Source organism: Miniopterus natalensis, chromosome 5 (assembly GCF_054644295.1).
Source record: "Miniopterus natalensis isolate mMinNat1 chromosome 5, mMinNat1.hap1, whole genome shotgun sequence".
Classification (NCBI taxonomy): domain Eukaryota; kingdom Metazoa; phylum Chordata; class Mammalia; order Chiroptera; family Miniopteridae; genus Miniopterus; species Miniopterus natalensis.
Window position 1 is genome coordinate 37,761,321 of NC_142085.1, and position 22,190 is coordinate 37,783,510.

Below are 22,190 nucleotides of genomic sequence, written 5' to 3' on the forward strand. Positions count from 1 at the left end.
GCCTTAAACCTAAATTAGACTATGTTAAAATCAATAATTACTTGCCCAGATTTAGTGATGTATGACCTCACTCTTCTAAAAATATTCCTGGTAAATACTGAAAGGATAGATTTTTCTGGAGTTTTATTCCACTACCACCGCCTTTTGCCTTGACCTAATATCCTTTATAGGCATTTATCTATATCTCCCCAAGAATTATCACCACAGATAAAACTCAAGTAATTAACTGATTTTCTAGTATGATTTCATGACATTATAAAATTTAAAATGATTCTAGAGAACTTAAAATTTTTTCAAACACTAATTTAGATGCATGAGAATGCATCTGCAGAGCAAACATCTCTCCAAGAACAGACTGTCCTCAACTTAGGAGTATTTATTTGCACTTATTCCAGCCAGTCACGGCAAATGGCACCTGCCAAATACTGAAAGTTGCTACTCTCTGGAGCATTGAGCTCTTACAGAAAATCTTCTGCAGCCAGCATAAACCTAACTATAAAACCGAGAGACCATGTTCTTTACAACACTGCCCCAAACTGCTGAAGCCAAAAGAAAATATTTTTTTCACTGCCCTGTTTTAAATGCAGAAAACTACCAGATATAACCATGAGCAACTGTATACCATTACTGGGAATAGCTGTTGCGGAAATAGGAAAGCCCTTGATTCTAGCAATGAATAAGGAATTCTTATAGTCTCTGCCCTTGTGGCTTCTTTGACAATTTTATTTTAAAAGCTACTGATGCTAAGGTGTAAGTGTGAGGGCTAAATATAATTACCATTTCCAAAGGCACACTCCTTCTTGCTACTAAGAAAATATCAGCCCTGTCTGTAATAATGTGAATTACTCGTATAAGGAGTTGAAGGAATCCTCACTTACATGGTCAAATGGGGTAGGGATAATAGGAAAAAGAAAACATTATTCTAACTGCTGGAAAAAAAATTATTAATAGCATTCAACAAATTCTACTATAGATAGTTAATTCTGTAAGATCTCATTACTTTCATAATTTAATGCTCAAATATTTCTCAAAACCAGTAATGAAACTAACTTGTGGTTCAGTGTTAAAATAATAGCATTCAGCAATAGAATATCAACTAGGAAGATAAAGTTAAAGCATCATTTTGCAGATCTAGTTGCAATAACCAAATTTTTTTTTCTACTAAAGAAAAGATGTCAGAAAGAAAAACTGTGGACAACTACAAAATAACTCTGAAGAAGGAGCAACCTGGAACTCAAAGAAACTGAAAAATGTTGCTGATAAAAAAGAATCTTCAGCTTTCTGAGGAGTTTATATTAATTACATTTGGAGAAGTAAAAATTCATTAAATTACCTAGAACTGCCATCACTGTGCCATGCTCTCTCTTCTTCTTCAGAGGTTCCACCACTAACAGCAACAACTTCACCTTCCTATGAGATATTGAATATATATTTTATTCAATTTTATAAAAATAACATTCTATGATTATAGAAAATGTCAGTATTATCGAATATTACCAATCAAAGCACAATATTTAAATAAAAACCTGATTTATATTAGTTGCAAAATACAGGCCTTATATTTTTAAACATAAATTATTCAATGTATTTAATAATTATTAAATATATACCAATTATTAAATTTATCCAAAGATATAATACTTATTAATATTGGATTCAGAGCAATCTCTTGGATAAATAACATTCAGGGTGGGGAAAAAGTAGGTTCGTACGGAAAACAGAATAATTAATAAATAATACAAGAATAAACTCTCCAACTGTAAACCTACTTTTGCCCCCCCACCCCGCTCCACATTTTGTTGTTTCTAATAACTTACCTTTTGTTGTTTCTTATAACTTATCTTTTAAATAGATATCAAATTAACTTTAAATTCTTAGGCTTTTGTAAAATTTAGACCTTTGTTAACTTCTTAGGCCTTTGTTAAAGTTTTTATAGATGCTTTGGGAAGCTTAAAATTATAAACTTTTATGTTATATTATTATTAAAACAGCTTCATCATACAAAAAAAGAATATTCCTATCTGGTATTATTTCATCCAAATGGTGGAGGATTAAAAACTACCCAAACACTCTCTTTTTCTTTTATCTCAATTTAATATAACTGAAAAAATCTAAACAAATGATCTGATTATTCCTACCCTTGGTATATTACTTCTTGAAAGAGGAAGAAAAAAATATACTGCTAAATATGAAATAGTCACTGTTTGGAAGTTCAAAATATTTGAACCAAAAGTCAGCACTTTTTCCATTAATTAATACACTGTGCCTAAGGTGACAGTCTGTTCTCAAGGTACTCCTCTAGAAATGTATTTAATTGCTCTAAAAGGACAGCAAAGAATAAACAAATTAGTTTGAAGATGAAGAACTAGTAAATTTTCCTATGTAACAAATGTACCTGAAAATACATAAGGTCCTATTAAGCTGAATCATATTTAAAATATTTTGTAGAAACATAGTATTTTAAAAAACATGCTATAAACCTTTCAAAAATAAGGAAACATTTTATAAAGCAAATAATTAGCCCATATATTTTATGTTTTGTATGTATATCTAAATTGTCATGTGTCAAGTTGATATAACTGGACATAACATTTTAACATCTAAAACCACCAGAGACTAACTTTTAAATTATGGTTAGAATACTCTCAATTTGAGTTATTACTGTCCTGTCTGTAAAAAATATACATAGAGAATTCCCATATGTTCAACATTGTAAAACACAACACAGCTTCAAAAATGTGCCGAATAAGGTTAATCTGTGCTTGCAAATTGACTACCTTGCTGAAAGAATATTTAGTAAGAATGATGATATCTATGGAAATATTTATACATAAGAAATATTTTAAAAATTACATTGAGAAAACTAACTAAAGTGGAACAGAGAATAAAATCTAACCAAGCCCTGGCCAGTGTGGCTTAGATGGTTGGAGTGTGGCCCTGTACACCAAAAAGTGGCAGTTTTGATTCCTGTTTTAGGGCTCATATGGGAACAATTGGTCTGTTTCTCTCTCTCCCAAAATCAATTAAAATAATAGTAATTTTTTAAAAAGAAAATATGATGACTTAAAAAAGTAATTAATCAAAACTGCTAAATGCCTATTGATTAGTTACTATAGTTAACAGCCGAGAGCTTCATGGTCCATTTAAAAAGCTTGGTTTTAGAGTAAAAGGAACCTGGGTTTAATCCCTGCTCCACCATTTAATAGTTAGGTAAATGTGTAATCTAAAAATCTTAGAACTTCAGATTCCTCATACATATAAAATGGGAATAATTCATAAGATTTGTGCATCTGAGATTATGAATATGTGTGCCATGCCTGGAATATACAAAGTAGGTCTTCAGTAAATGGAAGCTATCACTATAACTAAAAAGCCTAGAAATACCATGTTTGAGCTACATCTATAAATATATCAATGAACATAAGAATGAAAGTCATGTTTTTAAAAATAAGTAAAAATGGAAATAAGTTAATTCATGTGATGAGATCTTACATCTGAAGAGCTGGTGCCATTTTCTATCTCTTCCGAAGGTCTAGGAATCTCTTCCAATGCAGATCTGGTACGATAACTATGTTGATTTGCCTGCTGCTTTTTGGATTCTCCAAGATCCAGGAAATGCTCATGAGCATGATTCTGGAAAAAAAGTAAATTAAATTTATTTACAGCATGCTTAAAGACCTAACTTTTTACTTTAGTAGTTGCATTTTTTAATTATAAAAAATCCATTCATATTTATGCTATTACATAAGCTAGATTAGATTACTCGCTCAAATATTTTAACATTACATCAAGTTAAATCACAGGTCTGTGATATGTTGACATTCACTTGCTAATTGGTAAGTTATAAAAACACTGCTTTTGATTAAGTAATACAGACTTAAGGATTCATAATATTAAACTAAGCATAACATTGGACTCTCCTATATCCACGCGAAACCAAACCTATAAAACAGATATGAGAAAGAGGACCACAAGCTGTAAGGCCTATTAATAGAGGCAAACTGGAAACCAAAATAGTGATCACAAACTACCATGCCTCTATGAGGCTAGGATACCAGGTGGCTGGCTCTCTATCTTCTAATGCAGATGAATGTGGGAAAAGCGTTCTGCAGCAGATGAAAACACAACTAAGTCATAAAAAAAAACCTGATAAAGTCCAATATGGTGACAGAAATGAACAAACTCAGCAAACATACGAATTTACACCTAAAAACCCCTTAAGAATACAAAAGTAAAGGAAAAATAATAAAGATTACTTTCAAAAAGAGATTGACATCAGACTTATACATATATCACACAATAAATCATACAATAAGAAAAAGGAACACGTATCTTTAAAGTGTTGATGGAAAATAACTTTGAACCTATAATTACATTCACACTTTTTTTCTTTCCTTCTCATTAAACTTTCTTTTAATGAGTCTTAAAATACTGTGACAGACTTCTGGTCAAGTTGTTTCCACTAAAATGTACTGATTTAAAAACTAACTTAAAACAGCCACACACAAAAAACAAATGGTCAACAAAATATCCTCCTTTCCCTAAAGGTTTTATTATGCACTGTTATCATTAACCAGTCTTTTACATTAAATTTAAATGACCAATTGAGAAAAACAGTTCTGAGATGTTCTTCTACCATTGATTAAGATGGGGTGGCAGGTATTAGAGATAACATTTAGCCTCCTGAGCTTTCTGGGCAGACTTGCTGACTTTGCCAACTCTAGCAGCCTTCTTGCCTACTGCTTTGATTACTAATTTAAACCCACAACTGTCCATCTCATGTTACAAAAAGCAAATTGGCCCAGAGGATAGTCAGAGGTGCTGAGGATAGTCAGAGATGCTCGCAACACACATGGACTCTCCAGGAAATCATATCAACAATGGCAGCATCACCAGATTTCAAGAATTGGGGCCATCTTCCAACTTCTTCCCAGAAAAGCAACCAATCCTCTTCTGCTCAGCAAACTTGCAAGCAATATCAGCTGTGTGACAATCCAGCACAGGGGCATGGCCAACACTAATTTGGCTCAAGATAATCACCCAAGCAGTGAAGCCACCTGCTTCCATTGGTGGGTTATTTTTACTGTCACCAGCCACTTTACCACCACAAGCTTCTTTGACACACATTCTTGGCATTGAAGCCTACACTATTCTGAGGAAGGGCTTCACTCAAAGCTCATTGTACACTTCAAAAGACTTTATTTCAGTTGTAAAAGTGACTGAAGCAAAGGTGACCACCATGCTGGGTTTGAGAACACTAGGCTCTTGCCTCACAATACAACAAAATTCACAGACATCATTGTGAGGAGCAAGGGTTTGCCAGATGGATGAGTTGATAGTAGGATCCAATCCCAGAGGTTCAAGAGCATGTTCCACTAGCATTGCCATCTTTATAGGTGACTTTCCATCTCTTGAACCAACCATGTTAGTATTAGCCCTTGGCTCCACTATGTTGTCACCAATCCAACCAGAAATTGGTGCAAATGCTACTGTGTTGGGGTTGTAGACAATTTTCTTAATGTAGGTGCTGATTCCTTAACTATCTTCTTGTGTCTCTTATGGGTTATACAGTGGCTCAGTGGAATCCATTTTGTTAATACTTCATGTTCATTTTAAGGTGATTCTCTTTTTCTTTCCAGAAACTTTCAGAATGTTCTCTATTTTAGATGTTTCCATACTGCACACTAATGTGCTTAGTTGAGGTTTTAAATAATTTGGTTTTACATTATTTTTTTCCTTATTTATCATGTTTGGCACATTAGCCAGAGGTTAATTCTAGGAAATCGTGGTTCATTATTTTTTAAAACTCTTTCCTCCCTCTGTGTATTTTCTCTTCTTTCAAGACTCTTATTAATACTTATACTACTACTAACCTCACAAAGTTTACATATATATATATTACATAAATAAACATAAATATATACTTTTTTTTTTTTTTTACATTTCCCTCATTCTATCATTTTTATCCCTTGTTGGCGCATTCTGGGGGAGTTCTTCAGCTTGACTTTCCAGCTTACCAACTCATTTTTCAGTGTTTTTATTCTTTTATTCAACCCATCCATTGAGCTCTTAATTTCAACAATGTTTCACCCCAAGTATTGCTCGTAGAATCTTCTTCAAAATTGTGTGTTGTTACATCAAGTTTCCAACATCCCCTCCTATCTCTCTGATAGTAATATGCTGTTTTGAACATGTTCTGTGCATTCCATTAGTTTCTCTATAAGTCATATAACTTCGTTTGTATTGTGTCCCCCCCTCCCCACATCCTGCTCTGGCTTCACTGTGTTAGGTAATAATATTGCACTGGGGAAGGAGAGAAAAAAACATAACTATTTGGGCCTTGCTTTGTGCTCCCAAAAAAGATTCTGGATGTGTATAAGGAGGGTGAGCATCACAAGACCTATAAAACTGCAATCTGAATTCAACCTTGCATATTCCTCCAACCACCATCATGCTCCATTTCCTTCTCCACAACCAGCCTTGTCACTAAAACTCTTTCCTGCACTTCAGTCCTATTCCTGCACTTCTAGTCTTATACTAGTAATAGCCAAGAGAAATAAAAGACTTTCAAACACTCCACGAACACAAGATTTACTCTAGTAATTTTTTTAAAAATTTGGGAAATATGTAAAAGTATTAAAAAAGAAAATAGTTCAACTATAATCTCATAAATTTTGAGTAATCCACTGTTAAGAATGTAATGCACCTTGCTTCTTTCACTTAAATATACTTACCTACTCAATTCCACTTCATTAAAAATTGCTATTTGTTCCATTTTGTAAAGTTTTATGCACAATTTTATATTTCTTTAGGATAAATTTCAAGTCAAAGAACACAAACATTTTTAATGCCTTAATAAATAATGCAGTACAAGGGAAAACTGCTTGTCAACCAATATCTGTTCTCCCTTCTTGCAGAAAAATTAAAATTTTCTTTGACCAAGTTTCATGAGAATAAATCTTGGCCAATGGGATATCTGGCACAATGCTGCAAAGCAACTTCAAAGAGCCTTCCTCGGGAGGGCACCTGTGCCGTTCGCACCTTCCTCACCGATCTGATCCTCTATCCTGGACTCTTAAGTGCGGATGCCGGTATCTTCAGTCATGAGGTCAAATTCACACACAAGAGGATAACAAAAATGAAGGAACTCAGTTCTCAACACTCAGGGCATACCAGACCTGAACCACATACTGAGGCTTTTACATCAGAGAGAAATATATTTCCACCTTGTTTAAGCCACTGTAATTTTGGGACCAAACCTACTACCACAAATCAACTTCACAACTGCTTTCTAAACAGTTTTTATGTTAGTTTATACTTCCCACTGGCACAGTTAGTATCCTCTATTATTAGAATAAAGGAACGCTGTAACTCTAAAATGAAATATGACATCTCGTAATTTGTACATCTATGATTATTAATGTCATTAGCCTAGTACGTGTGCTTTCAAACCTTTTTCCATTCTCATTAAATTTGAAAAACAAAAATGAGGTCATACTATAAACATTACTGTTCTATTTGCTTTTTTCACTTTATAGTAATAAACATCTCCAAGGCAATGGAGTGAATTTTAACTCATTTCTTTAAAAATGTTGTATAGTATCCCATGGGTATATAGATGTCATAACATTCTACCTTTCTTCCAATAATGGGTACTATTCCAGTTTTGCAACCAGGGACACTGTAAGTATTCGTGTGTGCATGGGTATGCACACATACACACAACCCCCCCCCCCACACACACACACAGTATCAGTATTTTTCTTTCTAAAAAAAAAAAAAGACCTTGAAGCACCCTGGCCAGTGTGGCTCAGATGGCTGGAGCAGCTTCCCATACACCAAAAGGTTGTAGGTTCAATTCCCGGTCAGGGCAACATACCTAGGTTGTGGGTTTGATCCCTGGTACAGGAGGCAACTAATCAATGTTTCTTTCTCTCTCTCTAAAATCAATAAGCATGTTGGGTGAGGATTAAAAAGTCTTTAAAACAGCACTATTAGATAAAAAGACAAGTAGATCCTTTTAATTTTAATAGACAGTACGATATTCTATCTGTAAAAGTTGTAGCAACACAACTCTCAATCATCATGTGAATTTATGTTCCCATATCCTTGGATTCTGAGCAAAGGACACAGGAAAGGGTATGCTTTCTAGCCACCATGAAAAAACAACTAACCAACAAAGAAACCCCCTAAAACAAAAATTATTTCGGATTATACTAACAGGAATTCTGTGTGGGATCCTACTGATCCCAGGGTATGATACCCTTAGTAAAGGAAAATATAAAATAGCATAGGACTACTTTAAGGAGAAGAGTCACAAAAGAAAGTTCTAGAAAAGTTGACTAACTTAGGTTTATGAAACTCAAATAATAAGAGGAAGAAGCAGGAAGCCGGGTCAAGAAACCAGCTTTGTTCCCTACAGTTTTCCTCAATTTCAAATTCTAAGGCTCTGAAGCTTTCCAGCTAATTGGTTTAAGAAAAATTTAAGAATAGATAATTGTGACTCCTTGATATTCAAGAAGGTAAGTATGTATCTCTCTCAGATTATTGCATGACCAACGGAAAACCACTGGATCCCAGGTTTTGCAGTTTAGGGTGACAGAGAAACCAACAGAGCAAACTAGTAGAGATAATTTACCTCTTTTAATGGAGAAAATAAGAACTATTAATTAGAGCAGCATAGCTGACTTAATTACCTACAATAACAAATAAGTTCAACAGAGCAAAAAACAACAAAACCACAACCAAAGAGGACCAAAAATAAAATAAAAAAACCGTTTTATAGTATGCAACCAATGGCAGAGCTAAAAAAGATCTTGCTTAGGCTTCTGATATAATTTATTGAATTTAATGGGCATTTAAAAATTGTCATTTGGAGAAAAGGTATGCTACAAGGCAAGAAATATATACTTGATTTTAGCCAAAAGGCAGAGAAGTGACAGAAGGCAGGAAATGTAAAATAAAAAATTTTAAATGGTAAATATAATAAATAATACGAAGAGGTAATCAAGAACTACCTGTATTAATTTTACTTCATTAAATAGCCTATTTACAATGTTAACATTTTTTTTATTACAAAAGGGTCTTAAAATGGTCACTATACTTATAAAGCAAATATTACACATCAAAAGTAATTACTGTTTACCTTTGAGACAGTTGGTGTTTTATTCTCTTTTGGAGCAGCGAAGTGTTTTCTTTTCTCTTCTGATCTGTAAGTCTTTATTTCTTCTTCTCCCTTTGCAGTTCTCCATTCTTCTTGCCTACTGAAAGAGAATTAAAAGCCACATGTTAATCTTGAATTTTTACAACTCATTTCTCACCTAAAGGGATATTATGTGTCAGAGAAGGAATACTACTCAATATTTCCTTTTTAGACAGAGGCATGTGATAAAGATTTCTGAGTTTAAATTCATAGATTATATGCTCTGGACTAAAACAATGGAAAGACAGACCTTGACTACTTGAACTTGATACTACTGGTTCTGCCTTGTTCTTTGGCAAATCAAAAATTAGGTTCTGGGAACATGGTTATATTCCTGAGGTAACTGCTCTATAGAGTTAGAAATTGGATTTATTTTGGAAATATGTCAGCGTAGGGTTCATACTATGGAAATCTTGTGTGCCGTATAAATAGCTAAAATACTAAAAAAAAAAAAAAAAAGGGCACAACAGAACCTTCAGACTGAACATAACTTCTAAAGCCCTGAAAGAACTACATTCTCTCCAATGAAAGGCAGGTCAGGCATCATCTACTGAAAAACTTCAGCTCTATCCAGGAATCAAGCTGAAATTGAACAACACAAGTTGAGTAACATTAACTGTGAATTGTAATTTCATGAAACCTGAACTCACAAGGACAAAATAATTTTTTTACTTTAATTTTTTACAATTTTCAAGTTTTAGAACTGCAAAGGAATTTCACCTTTGAATTATAATTTCTCCTGGAGATTTCATAGTTGGGAGTAATATTCAAATTTGGAACAGCTCTATAAGGTTGTTGCTTTTTTACTAGAGTATACTAACAACATTCTACTTAACTACAAAATCTCTATTGCAGCTGGTGATAATTCTTAATGGAAAATAAATGAGTTAATTTAAATCTTATGAAAAGAATGGCCTTGATTTAATTTTTTGTTAGTTCTTAATTTATTTGTTGTTTTTTAAATTAATTTTTTACTGAGATAACTGTAGATTCACATACAGTTTTAAGACATAATAGATTCCTTATATCCTTTACCCAGTTCTCCCAATGGTAGTATCTTGCAAAACTATAGTACAGTTTCACAACCTGGATGCTGACACTGATACATCAATATTCAGAATTTGCCAGTTTTACTTCTACTCATGTATGTATGTGAGAGTGTATTTACTTCCACCAAAGTTTATCACACGTGTAGGTTTATGTATCCATCACCCCAGTCAAGATACAGAACATTGCCATCACCACCAAGATCCCTTGCGGTGCCCTTTTTATTATACCTATCTTTATCTCCTCTTCCTGAGCCCTTCCTCCCTCTAATGTCTAGCAATCACTAATATGTTCTCCTTCTCTGTATTTTTGTCATTTCAAGAATAGTCTTATAGCAGAGTAGTATTTTATGGTGTAGATATACCAGTTTGTTTAACCACACACCCACTGAAGAATATCTGGGTTGTTTCTAGGTTTTGGCTATTATGAATAATAACTGAGAGTTAATTTTTATTAAGGACATCTGGATATATTGTTTATCAGATTAAAGTTATTATTCAAATTTATACTTTAGGTGTATATTTAACCCTACCCTAACACAAATTTGAAGTACTGTCCAATAAAAAAGCATACTCTATATAAACACTCACATCCAAAAGTATTTTAATATAGATGCTCCTCAAGTTACAATGGGGATAAACCCATCTAAGTTGAAAATATCGGAAGATGAATATGCATTTAATACACCAAAACTACCCAACATCATAGCTTAACCTAGCCTACCTTAAACATGTTCAGAATACAATATCTGAAAAAATGCTGGCAACAGAGTATAGAATGTTTATCTTCGTGATCACATGCCTGATGGGGAGCTGGGACTCACTGCTACTGCATAGCCAGCATCATGAGCAAGTATTATACCACAAATCGCTAGCCCAAGAAAAGATCAAAGTTCAAAATTTGAAGTATGGTTTCTACTAAATGCAAATCATTTTCATACCATCATAAAGTAAAAAAACCCTAAGTTGGAGACTGTCTGTATATAATTACCATTATCTTCTGAATTTAAGAACTTAGAAAAATCCTAATCAAATTCACATTTTGATCTTCACATTTTCCTATTATAGTACTGTATTAGAGTATGTAGTACATATTTACTGGTTCAGATGGACCACATTTATGAATATTTCATTACTAAAGAAACAAAAGGAACTGGATATAAAGTTCCCTCTTGCATGAACCTCAGAAAAAGATATCAAATCGATACTTTTAAATTTATACATTATAATATATTTGAATACAAAAAGAATCATTTTAATATATAAACATTTATATAATGCATTACCAATAAATAATTTTCACTATGCCTCTGAATGATATGAATGAGTAAAATCCATTAAAAACATAATTATAACAAACTTCTCAAGTGTTTTAAGCTACAATTATATAAGACAAATTAAGATTTAAATATGCTGCTCAAGCCCGGTCAGGCGTGGCTCAGCGGTTGAGCGTCGACCTAGGATCCAAGTGATTGGGGTTTGATTCCCGGTCAAGGCACATGCCTGGGTTGCGGGCTCGATCAATGACTTTCTCATCATTGATGTTTCTATCTCTCCCTCTCCTTTCCTCTCTCTGAAATCAATAAAGATATATTTTTACAAAATAAAATAAAATAAAATAAATAATGCTACTCAATAAATTTCATATTTGGTTAATCCAAATTTATGATTTTCCCTCATTCACCTTAACACATCCTCCCCTCATATCCTTTACATGAATCATTCTACAAAAAAAAATTGAAATTAAATTTTTCTCCAGTCATAAATAGTTTAAAATACTAGCTCTTCAGATAAATTTAAAATAAATTACAGATCTGAAAAGGTACCCTGAAGACTATAATTAAAAATGAACACAAACAACTGTGGTACATAAAAATCCACAACTCTGCTTACCTGGCTACACCTGCTGAAAGCTCAGGTACCACCACCCTTCGACTCCAAGCTACAAGATCCCGCTCTGTGGCTATTTCACTTCTTGGTGCATTGCTGTGCATTTGCCGTACTCCTTCAATTTGTCCACTCCGCCTTAGCCCTACATTTGGTGGTGAATGAACCTCTGAGGTAGAGCTTACAGAACCTTAGTGAAAAACATAGTAAGTTCTACTTAGAGGTATTTCTCCATTAGCTTATAACGGGGGGGGGGGGAATCTACACTATCTTCCAAATGAAACTTCATATTGTGGCAAATAATAAATTACCAAATCAGGAACTAAACCACAGACAAAAGTTTAATGAAAACTAAGCATGGTTATTCAGTTAATTAGATATGTTAACGAATCATAAGTATTGACTGTTAAGGCCCAAAGATGTAAAATAATTACTTTTAAAAAATGCTCACCATCTATTTTGGGGGTAACTATATAAAAAGCAGACAAACCCAAGGACATTTATGGTTCATAAATTTCTCTTAAAGTTTAATAATACACAACAAAGTAATTAGATGTTTGAGAATGTGGCTTTGAATATATTTCATAATTTACTGAATAAATATACTTTTTAAAGTATTTTTAAGTTCTACATGTTTATTATAGGAAGTCTGGAAGAATATACATATTAAAAACTACAGTTTAAACCTTACATTATGAATATTTCTTAGGTCATTAAATATCTTTCAAAAACATGATTATTTTGGCACCTAATATTTTATTTTATAGATGAACAATAATTTGTTTAATCTCTTCTCTACTACTGGAAATTGAAGCTGTTTCCGGTTTTCTAATGTTGCACTTAAAAGTATCTCATCTTACCTCTACTTAAACGGCTGGTATTACTGATGCCTGCTTCACCAGAACGCCTCAAGTCTTGCTCCTGTTGTAGTCTTTGAATCATGCTGTCCAGTGGGCTGATCTCCTGATTCGCTTGCTGACTTAAAACTTGGTTCAGTCCTGTGTAATAAGACACAAAATGCTAAGAATACTTTAGTCAACTATTCAACATACTTTACTTATTTACCTCACTTTGAGTCCAGAATTAAACATAAATTTTGCTTGAGTAAAAGACCTAAAATGATCAACAGTAAATGATGGGAATAAATGGAAACATGTCCCCATCGATCTTAATTTATTAAAAATAAAACTGATGATGATACGTGAGTGTTTATCATGATTCAGGCACTCATATAATCATCACAATAACTCAATTAGGTATGTATGATTAACTCCAATTTGCAGGTGAGAAAACCAAAATAAATACTTAAAGTTATATAATAGGATTTCACCTTAGATCATAGTTTTTGTGTGTATGGGTTTTTTTTTTATTAAAGGCAAATATGATTACCCACTTTCTCAAAAAAATGTTTACTGCTTAATTTATTCAACAAATTCCTAAGTGTGTACTATGTGCTAGGGACTATGCCAAAGAACTGAGGATCCAGTAATGAGTAAGAAACATCAAGGTTCCTGACCTTCAGGAAGCTAACAATCTAATGGGGAAACTGAACAGCAAACTCATACATAAATACAGATTATGAAAAATGTTTAAATAAAGATGATGATGAGAAAGAGAAAATAGGGAAGGAAGAGAGATGGGAACTAACTTTGGTGAGTCAGAAAAGTCAAAGAAGCCCTCTTTGAGAAAGCAGTATGAGCTAACAAAGAAAAAGAAGAATTGGTAATCCATGTGAGGAGCTAGAATAAGAACACTCAAGACAGAAGGGTAAGAGTCGATACAAAGACTCTTAGTGTGTTTTAACCCACTCTACTTTTCCAGCATCAATCTCACCTGTACCAGCTTATGCAACTACTTGACTCTTACTCTAATAGGATCAACATCTTTATGCTTTGGAGCTCTGACCACAGTACTTCCACTTCAATTATACATGTGAATGTCACTATCTTATCCTTCAAGCACCAACTAAAATGGCATCTCCATGACATTTCATTTGTGAAATCTTCCCAGACTATCTCTGAAAAAATTAGCTGTTATCCTCTTTCGTTTCATCAAACAATATGTACATGTCTCAGTGCTCAGCTCAATATAAAACTAAAGCCCAAAAGCATGTATCTTATTTACCTTAATATTCTAATTCTAAAGCTAGCACAAAGCTAGGCATACAAATATGTTCAATCCTGCTCAATGAATAAAAAATGTTTAAGCGTTATGAGATATAAGAAAGCATTAACAAGAGAGTAGAAGAAGGGAGCAATTAATATAAGGTATGAGGGGTATATAAGAGATGTAATGAGATCACACTTTTAACATGGGCTAGGAAAAGAAGATACAAAAGATATTCTGCAATAACTAAGTATAGTAATGAAGGTATAAAGAAAGGGGAAAATACATATATTAAGCTTAAATGTTATAAAATAAGAAAAAACTAAAAATCAATAGGATGAAATAACTTGTCCAAGATCACAAAGCTAGAAAGTGGTAAAAGTAGAAAGAGGTAAAAATAAATAAATATTCAAATGCCTGTGGATGCTTCTTTCTGGATATGCTGCTAGCAAAAAATCTCATGTGTAAATATTGATGAGTAATTTTATATAGCTCAAATTTACAAATGAGGAAACACATTTAAAGTGTTATTGTTTGGCCTGGCCGGCGTGGCTCAGAGGTTGAGGATCTACCTATGATCCAGGAGATCGAGGTTCAATTCCTGGTCAGGGCACAAGCCCACATTTTGGGTTCGATAACCAGCAGGGGGCGTGCAGGAGGCAGCCGATCAGTACCTCTCTCTCATTATTGATGTTTCTACCTCTCTTCCCCTCTCCCTTCCTCTCTCTGAAATAAAAATAAAGTGTATTGATCATTGTAAATACAACAAAACAGCACTCAAGCCAATTTATTTATTACAACAGCTGTCATCTATTTTTACCTAGCCCTAAGGATATTTTCCAAAAATAAATTTTATTATAGATCTAGCTTTGCAAACAGAAATATAGTTATAAATAATGCTGAGTTTTTAAAAAAGTATTTGCATTTTGTTCTATTTTTTGTACTCAGTAACTCTTAATGAAAGAAATAATGTTTACTCTGAATTCTGTGACCTAGAACACTTAAAAATTCTGTGACTCACTTTGAAGCCACAATTATTGCTCTAAGTTCTCTTGTGGCCCTGTACTAATGTCTATTTCATTTTCAAGAATCAAGTCTATTTTTTACTCCAAAGTCAGCTTTGTATGGAAGAAATAACAATGGACTGGGAGTCAGGCTGAGTTTGAGTCCCTGTGATTCCATACACTTTTCAACAAGGTACAATGTTGTTTTCATTTTCTAAACTTTTAGGATTGGGATACCATAGATGTAAGGATTAAGTGAGATTATGAAAGCCCTTTATAAACTGTTAAATAAAGAAAAAAGTAATAATCACATTAATTAAATAGCACAAATATTTTAATAAGGAGTCCTTTCCTCATTTCCTTGTGCCTAAAATCCCAATCTAGGTATCTATTTTGAGACTTAGGCAAGATCTGATTCTTGCCAGTTGCTTCTCCAAGAGACTGAAGACATTTTCAGTTCTATGACCAAGACTTCTCTAATCTGAATGCCTGCCTAGACTTCTTAATACTACCTGTTCCTTAGATTCTTTGAGTCCATGCTGTATCCATGCATTGAGACATTTTAATTTCACATACTCCATATACTCAGGTCTGCTGGACTGTACTACTCTCTACGAGAAGCAGCAGGGACTAGTCCTTTCATGCTCCTCCACACCCTCCATCCTGAGTGGGCCTGTCTAGTTCCAAGAGCAGCCCTTCCTATGTATATGTCCATCTTCATGAAATTTCATACCCAATCTTTTAAGAAAAATAAAAAGTAGGTTCTCTACAATGCAATGAAACTGTTTTTCCTATGCTGCTTTTAGAATCTAAATTATTTTAAAGTGAACTATATACTATATCCCATACGTGTCCTTTAAATCTACTTGTCTATTATGCTAGAGTCAAGAACTTAAAGTATTTTCACAAACATTTTCCTAGTCTAAAATATAACAAAGATTCATAATTTCAAACCTGGTTTAACCTTTTTTATGGAGTCTATTATTTTCACTTAATAATTAGTGCTACGTGTCTTGTCAAAAGCGGGGAAGAAGGTGTCTATAGACCTAGCTTCCATTTAAACTCCCATTCAATTCCATTAACTAATTTGACATTCGCCTTCATTACATCACTAAAATAGCTCTCAACACTTTTCATCCCTATCTTACATATAAACTTCTAAAAGTTGATCACATTTGCCCTGGCTGGTGAGGCTCAGCTGGTTAGAGCACAGTCCCATACACCAAAAGGTGGGGGGTTTAATTCCTGGTCAGAGCACATGCCCAGGGTTTTTGGTTCAATCCCCAGTAGGCGCACGTATAAGAGGCAAGTGACTAATGTCTCTCTCTCCTCCTTCTTCTCTCTAAAAAATCAAATAAATAAATAAAAGTTGATTCCTTTTTAAAACAATCTTCAATGTGAATAGGCTATCTAATCTAGTCAATTAACAATTTTACAAAACTTCCGTAGGAAAATAAAAATTTGATTGTCTATGAAAACGAGCATTTACCTGAGGAAGTTACTCCCATCTGAGGGATGAGCTGCTCCTCCCTGCAATTTTCACGACCAGGAACTAATCTCTGATACCTTGATGGATGAGGGTTACCATCAACATCAACCAAAAAAGGGGGAGGCATGAGATGAGGTGCTTGCTGAGTCTGTTCATCTAACACAAAATTGTTAGCATCTCGAATAAGGGGCCGATAATCACTATGAAAGAACATCTGATCTGCTATCTGTAAAAAGAAAGGATGACAAGAGATTGGAAAAATAAAAATTTATCATTATAAATTTCTAATAGAAAGCAAACATTTTACCATAAATCATGATATTAAGCAGCAATATAAAATAATATTGTTTTCTTGAATTAACTAAATAAATCTTTATATTTTCTACATCGAATTTCATGATCAGAAAAGTAGCTGCTTTGAATTTTCTCTGGAACAAGAAAGATTGAATACATATAAAATAGGTTATATGATTTCAAATTACATGATAAAATCAAATCTAGGCATGGTGATCTAGTGGAACTATAATTTCCACAGAGCTACCATGGTTTATCTGCTTTTCTTACTTTTTAAATTACTAAATGTGGTAATATTATTTTTTTTTACCATTTTACAAAGGGTAAGCATTCAATGAATTTATTCTTAGAATTAAACTCTTTAATGATATCCATTATACAATTTAAGAAAATCCTTAAGTATACAATAAACATGGTTTATATAATACTAATATAAAAATTTAACATTATCCAATTTTCCAAGAGTTAATAAGCATTTTCTAAAATTTTTGAAATATAAAATTAATATGAACTCATGCTTGAGACATTTGTAACTTCAACATTTTTATTAGTTAATTTGGAATTTCTTAAACTAAATCAAGAGCTATGCAATTTTTATAACCTTTTACCACTCTATTGTAAATAAACAATTTGTCACTAATCTTAGAGTCTTAATTATTTAAAAACATTAGCTACCATCAGTATGCCATGCATTTATGAGAACCACATGAAAGCCACAGATTTGTACCCCAGATAAATGCATACTGCCCATATAAATAAAATATTTTACATAATTTCAAAGAGTCCCTTTATGGACAATATCACCCATCCCCAGCTTATATGCTCCAACTTTAAGAACTGCAATCTAGATTGCTCTAGCAGGCTAATTAAGTATAAAGTTATTCCTTCTGAAATATACAGATTATATTAATACTTATTTAAATAAGATATAATTATCTAATGTCTATTATAGAAAAGATTTAAAAACTGCTGTCTTTACCCTCCTCTCCAAAACATAAGTCTCCAGACTATTTAAAACATGACTCTTCTTTTTGCTGAAATATTCTTCAAATATGATGAAAGCATAAATGATTTTCACCTCCCACCCCAAATACAACCTCTGAACATCCAGTGATTAAAAAAAAAAAAAAAACACGAAGATTTTTATATAGTCATTATACCCTACCTTGTCATATTTGCTACTGGAGCCAAAGCCAAAAATTAAAAGATGTCCATGAGAGTCTGTGCATGCAAAATGCTGACCATCAGGAGAGCATTTGCAGTCAAATACTGCACCATGTCCTTGGCCTTCAATCTGAAATGTATTTAACCAATAATCAGAAAACTGCCATTAAAAAATAAAGAACTGGTCACTATTATTACTAGAATTTTATGATGATATATAAGTAAACATCCTAATGAAGTGAAAAAGTGTAACAAACACAGTACAGTAACAAAATTTGTGAATATTCATGTAAAGTGCCAGATTAATGCTCTGAAAACCAAATTGTTCTGTTTATCCACAGACCAAACACAATTCAGGAAATAAAACACCACCAATCTCCCCCACCCATAGAATTCTGCTTCGTGTCTTTAACCCAGACTTAAAATGTAATTGCTCCTTACACTCATTACAACTTATCTGCCCTTTGGGCAAAGGCTGACAATGTGTAGTAACTGCAGCTTTTTTTTTTTCTTGGTAACTCTTGGAAGTAGTAGCCAGAGATCACTGTTCACAAGACACTAAATTTTTTTCCTTCTGGTAGTAAGTTCCCTTGATGGTCTGACTCATATTTTAAATGGTGAATTTCAAAGGTTAAAGAAAAGGTTTTTTTTACCTGATAATTGTTTTCTGTTTTCCAGTTCCATTAATCCAGAACGAATGGGTTTCTCCCTGCAACCTGTCAATCAAACAGAGGTGGCCAATCACCACTCTGAATTTTTTTGCTCTCAGTACTTCTTCAGACTATGTTCCAGTTGAAAACTTCTTTAGCAGTGTTCTGAAAGAGTAAAAATTCTACCCTATCTAAAGCACATCTAGGGACTGAATTTCAGAAAAAAATTAAAATAGGGAGTTGACTCCCTAACAAATAACAACTAAGGATGATTTTAAACAAATACGATTGGATTTCTGGATTAGCAGAATCGGAACACACACACATTATCAGGTAAGAAACACCTCCTCTCTGTTCCGGTATCCACTGATCTAGAACAAACTGAATTTTATTAGTATTATTGCAATATCCCAAGAAATGTTTAGAAAAGAGAGAAGTGGTAATTTTCTTTCTTTAGTGTTAAAAATATGGCATAGGGATGAAATGTGCAGTTCACCAAGTACAAGTGAAATTAACATTTAGAACAATAGTTGTTTTCCCAAAGAAAGTTTACATTTTGGTCAGAAGAGAAAACATCACTTTAAAAAGAAGGGCTCTCCCTAATATATTGAGATACCACAAATGGGACTGATTGCCTAAAAAAAACAACAGAAAACAAACAGTTTTTCCTTTAGCTTGTTGAAAAGAAGGAATGAGCTCAATGGTGTTTACTAATGCTGTTTTGAATAGTGATGATAATGGAAAAGAAGAATAACTTTACTCAAAACGTAATCATATGAAAGAAAATTATCGATCTAATGTCTACTACATTTGAAGATTTACCATAAAAGCAAGAAAATGAATTCTAAGTGAAACAGGATCATTTCCTAGTTATGAAGAAAGTTGGAGGATAAGACAGCAGAGGAAGGAAACTGATTCCAAATCCTTTAAAACTATTTAAAAATGAGAAAGAATATAACTATTTCTCCAGATTAACATAAAGGCACTGGTAACTATACAACTTACTATTTGCCAAAATTAAAAGATTACAAGTAGAAAGCCTCTATTTTTCTGTGTTTTTTGCCAAATAAAAAGTTAATTAAACTGTTATAAACTAGTAACCACACCAACAAAGTTTACCTCTAAAAACAATTTTACATAAGAAATTCAAGATCAAGAATCAAAATTGCCTTGGCCATGTGTTATTAGATGTTTTATTTATCTTGTTCACTAACTTTCATAAAAGAGAAAACAAAAAAAGCAACTACTTCATAAATATACTCTAACATAATAAATGCTTCCAGAATTGTAATACTATTAAAGTCTAAATTTACAATTCTAAGAATATAAAACTGAGAAAGAGATTTGAAAGAAGTCTGACTCAGCAATCCCAAAGGATAGCCTTCATGTGATGTTTAGGGAGTCTTGCTCTACATTTTTTCTTTTGGTGGTGGGGGGTAAGTAGTAGTGTGGGAATTAATCAAACCTATACCCATGCTATCTACCCATGTTGCCACATTTACAGTTAATGGATCTCTAAAAAAACATCTGGGAGACATGGAACATGTAAAGCTCTAAAAAAAGCAAAGAAAAAAATAGTAATCCTATTGAAGATCACCATGTTTCCGATATAACACATGCCACTGTGAATATGGCAAAGATGGTATCAATTTTCTTTGTGCAAGGCATCTGCATAACTTCAAAGTGATTTTTATATGGAGAAAATGAAAGTATATTTCAATAAAATAGAAAATAGGAAAAATACATTAAAATGTATTTGGATTAACCTTAGTCATTAAAGAAGGCACTGAAAAAACTGCACTAGTCATGAACCAATTAGAAAAAGTGCCATGATCTTATTAATTAAAATGCCAAATTTATCTTTAGTAATGGCTCCTCAGATAATCAACACTCATAACTACTCAAGGCAGACAAGGCTTTTCAGTTGATGTAAAATAGGAAAGTATTTTACTTTCCCTATGTACTAAATATACCCTAGCTGTTTTTATTATTTATGCTATAATTAACTAAGCAAACCAAAAAAAAAATTCCTCTGAAAAGAATTTCATAAGAATTCTCAAAGAAAAAATTTAATGCACTATTTGAATATGTATGTGTAAAACTAGAAAGCAATGAGGTTTATATTTTAAAACCAAAAGGAAAAAAATATCCTAATTAAAGTTAAGCCTATCACAAATTAAATGTATTGCTTAACAAGAGGATAAGTCAATATAAAATTTAATATTGTATATAACCTATGCTAGTACTATTACAGCTTTAGTAAATTAAAAAAAAAAAAAGAGAAATTTTCAAAGTAAATTTTAGATGAATTATTTCTCTAATAAAATCAAGTGTGCTTGCTAAATATTATTTGAGACATGTTAATAAATGCCACATAATACTCCTACACATTAAATCACAATAAGAGCTGAGAAAATCCAAGAGATAGTATTTACTAATTAGTGCAAAAACTTCAAGAATGAGTTAAAAGTAAAAATAAAAACACATTCAGCAATTATGATAAAGAATTCATTTCTTTAAAGCAAAAGATGAAAGGACCAGACATGTCACAATAACAGACTCCTTTGTAAGGAAACTCTCATACTGACTAAAGAATGCTGGAAATATTTCCAAGAAATAATGATGACAGAATTATAATATTTAATGAAGAACATCAGTAACTTTTTCAAGGCAGAATACTATCCATAACTTGTAATATACTTTTTGTGAAGTGAAAAGAATAATTAAAGGAAACAGGAATGGGGCCTAAGACCCAAGAGACCTTTCCTCTAGTAATGACCAGATCATCTAATCACTCTGTGAAATGATAGCGATAAATGATCCTATACAGTTCTAAAATCCTAACATCTGATATTCAGGAAGACTTTTTAGAAGAACTGGACAATTTTGGAAATGAGGTATGCTAAAAGCACTAAAATGAAGACTAAATTATAGGGTCTAAATTATATCAACTATGAGCTATGTACAGCTGAATATGAGAAGTATGTATTCCTAAAGGAATACAACACAAATCAGAAAGGTAAAAAATAGGAACTATATTAAGCAGAATCATCCTGTTATAGAGTAATTCCAAGTCTGTAATCAGTGTCAATTTTTTGTCTAATTCATATTTTTAAATAAATCATTGATTGAAAGGGAGCATCTCACCCAGAAAATACTCCACAATTTAAAACGATGAGTCATTTAAAATACCTGTATAATTTTATGTGACAGACTCAAAAAGTCCTTCCTTATATATGAACCTTTAAAGTTTATCAACCTGAACGAAAATGAAGCTAATTAAGAATGTACACTAGATACTGAAGACAATATCTAGTTCACCTTTAGATGAACTTTTAATCATTAAAA

The 22,190-nt window shown here is 32.8% G+C and overlaps 1 protein-coding gene across 1 annotated transcript in view; it reads right to left on the bottom strand.

The window, feature by feature from the left end:
- Positions 1 to 22,190, bottom strand: part of PHIP (PHIP subunit of CUL4-Ring ligase complex) — a 127,117-nt gene that overhangs the window by 42,528 nt on the left and 62,399 nt on the right. Inside the window, exons 16-22 of the mRNA XM_087817480.1 lie at positions 18,194 to 18,322; positions 16,735 to 16,960; positions 12,996 to 13,133; positions 12,142 to 12,325; positions 9,146 to 9,263; positions 3,493 to 3,633; positions 1,334 to 1,410 (exon numbers count right to left, since the gene is read on the bottom strand). Coding sequence (XP_087673606.1) covers positions 1,334 to 1,410; positions 3,493 to 3,633; positions 9,146 to 9,263; positions 12,142 to 12,325; positions 12,996 to 13,133; positions 16,735 to 16,960; positions 18,194 to 18,322 — 1,013 coding nt within the window. The remainder of the gene's footprint in view (positions 1 to 1,333; positions 1,411 to 3,492; positions 3,634 to 9,145; positions 9,264 to 12,141; positions 12,326 to 12,995; positions 13,134 to 16,734; positions 16,961 to 18,193; positions 18,323 to 22,190) is intronic.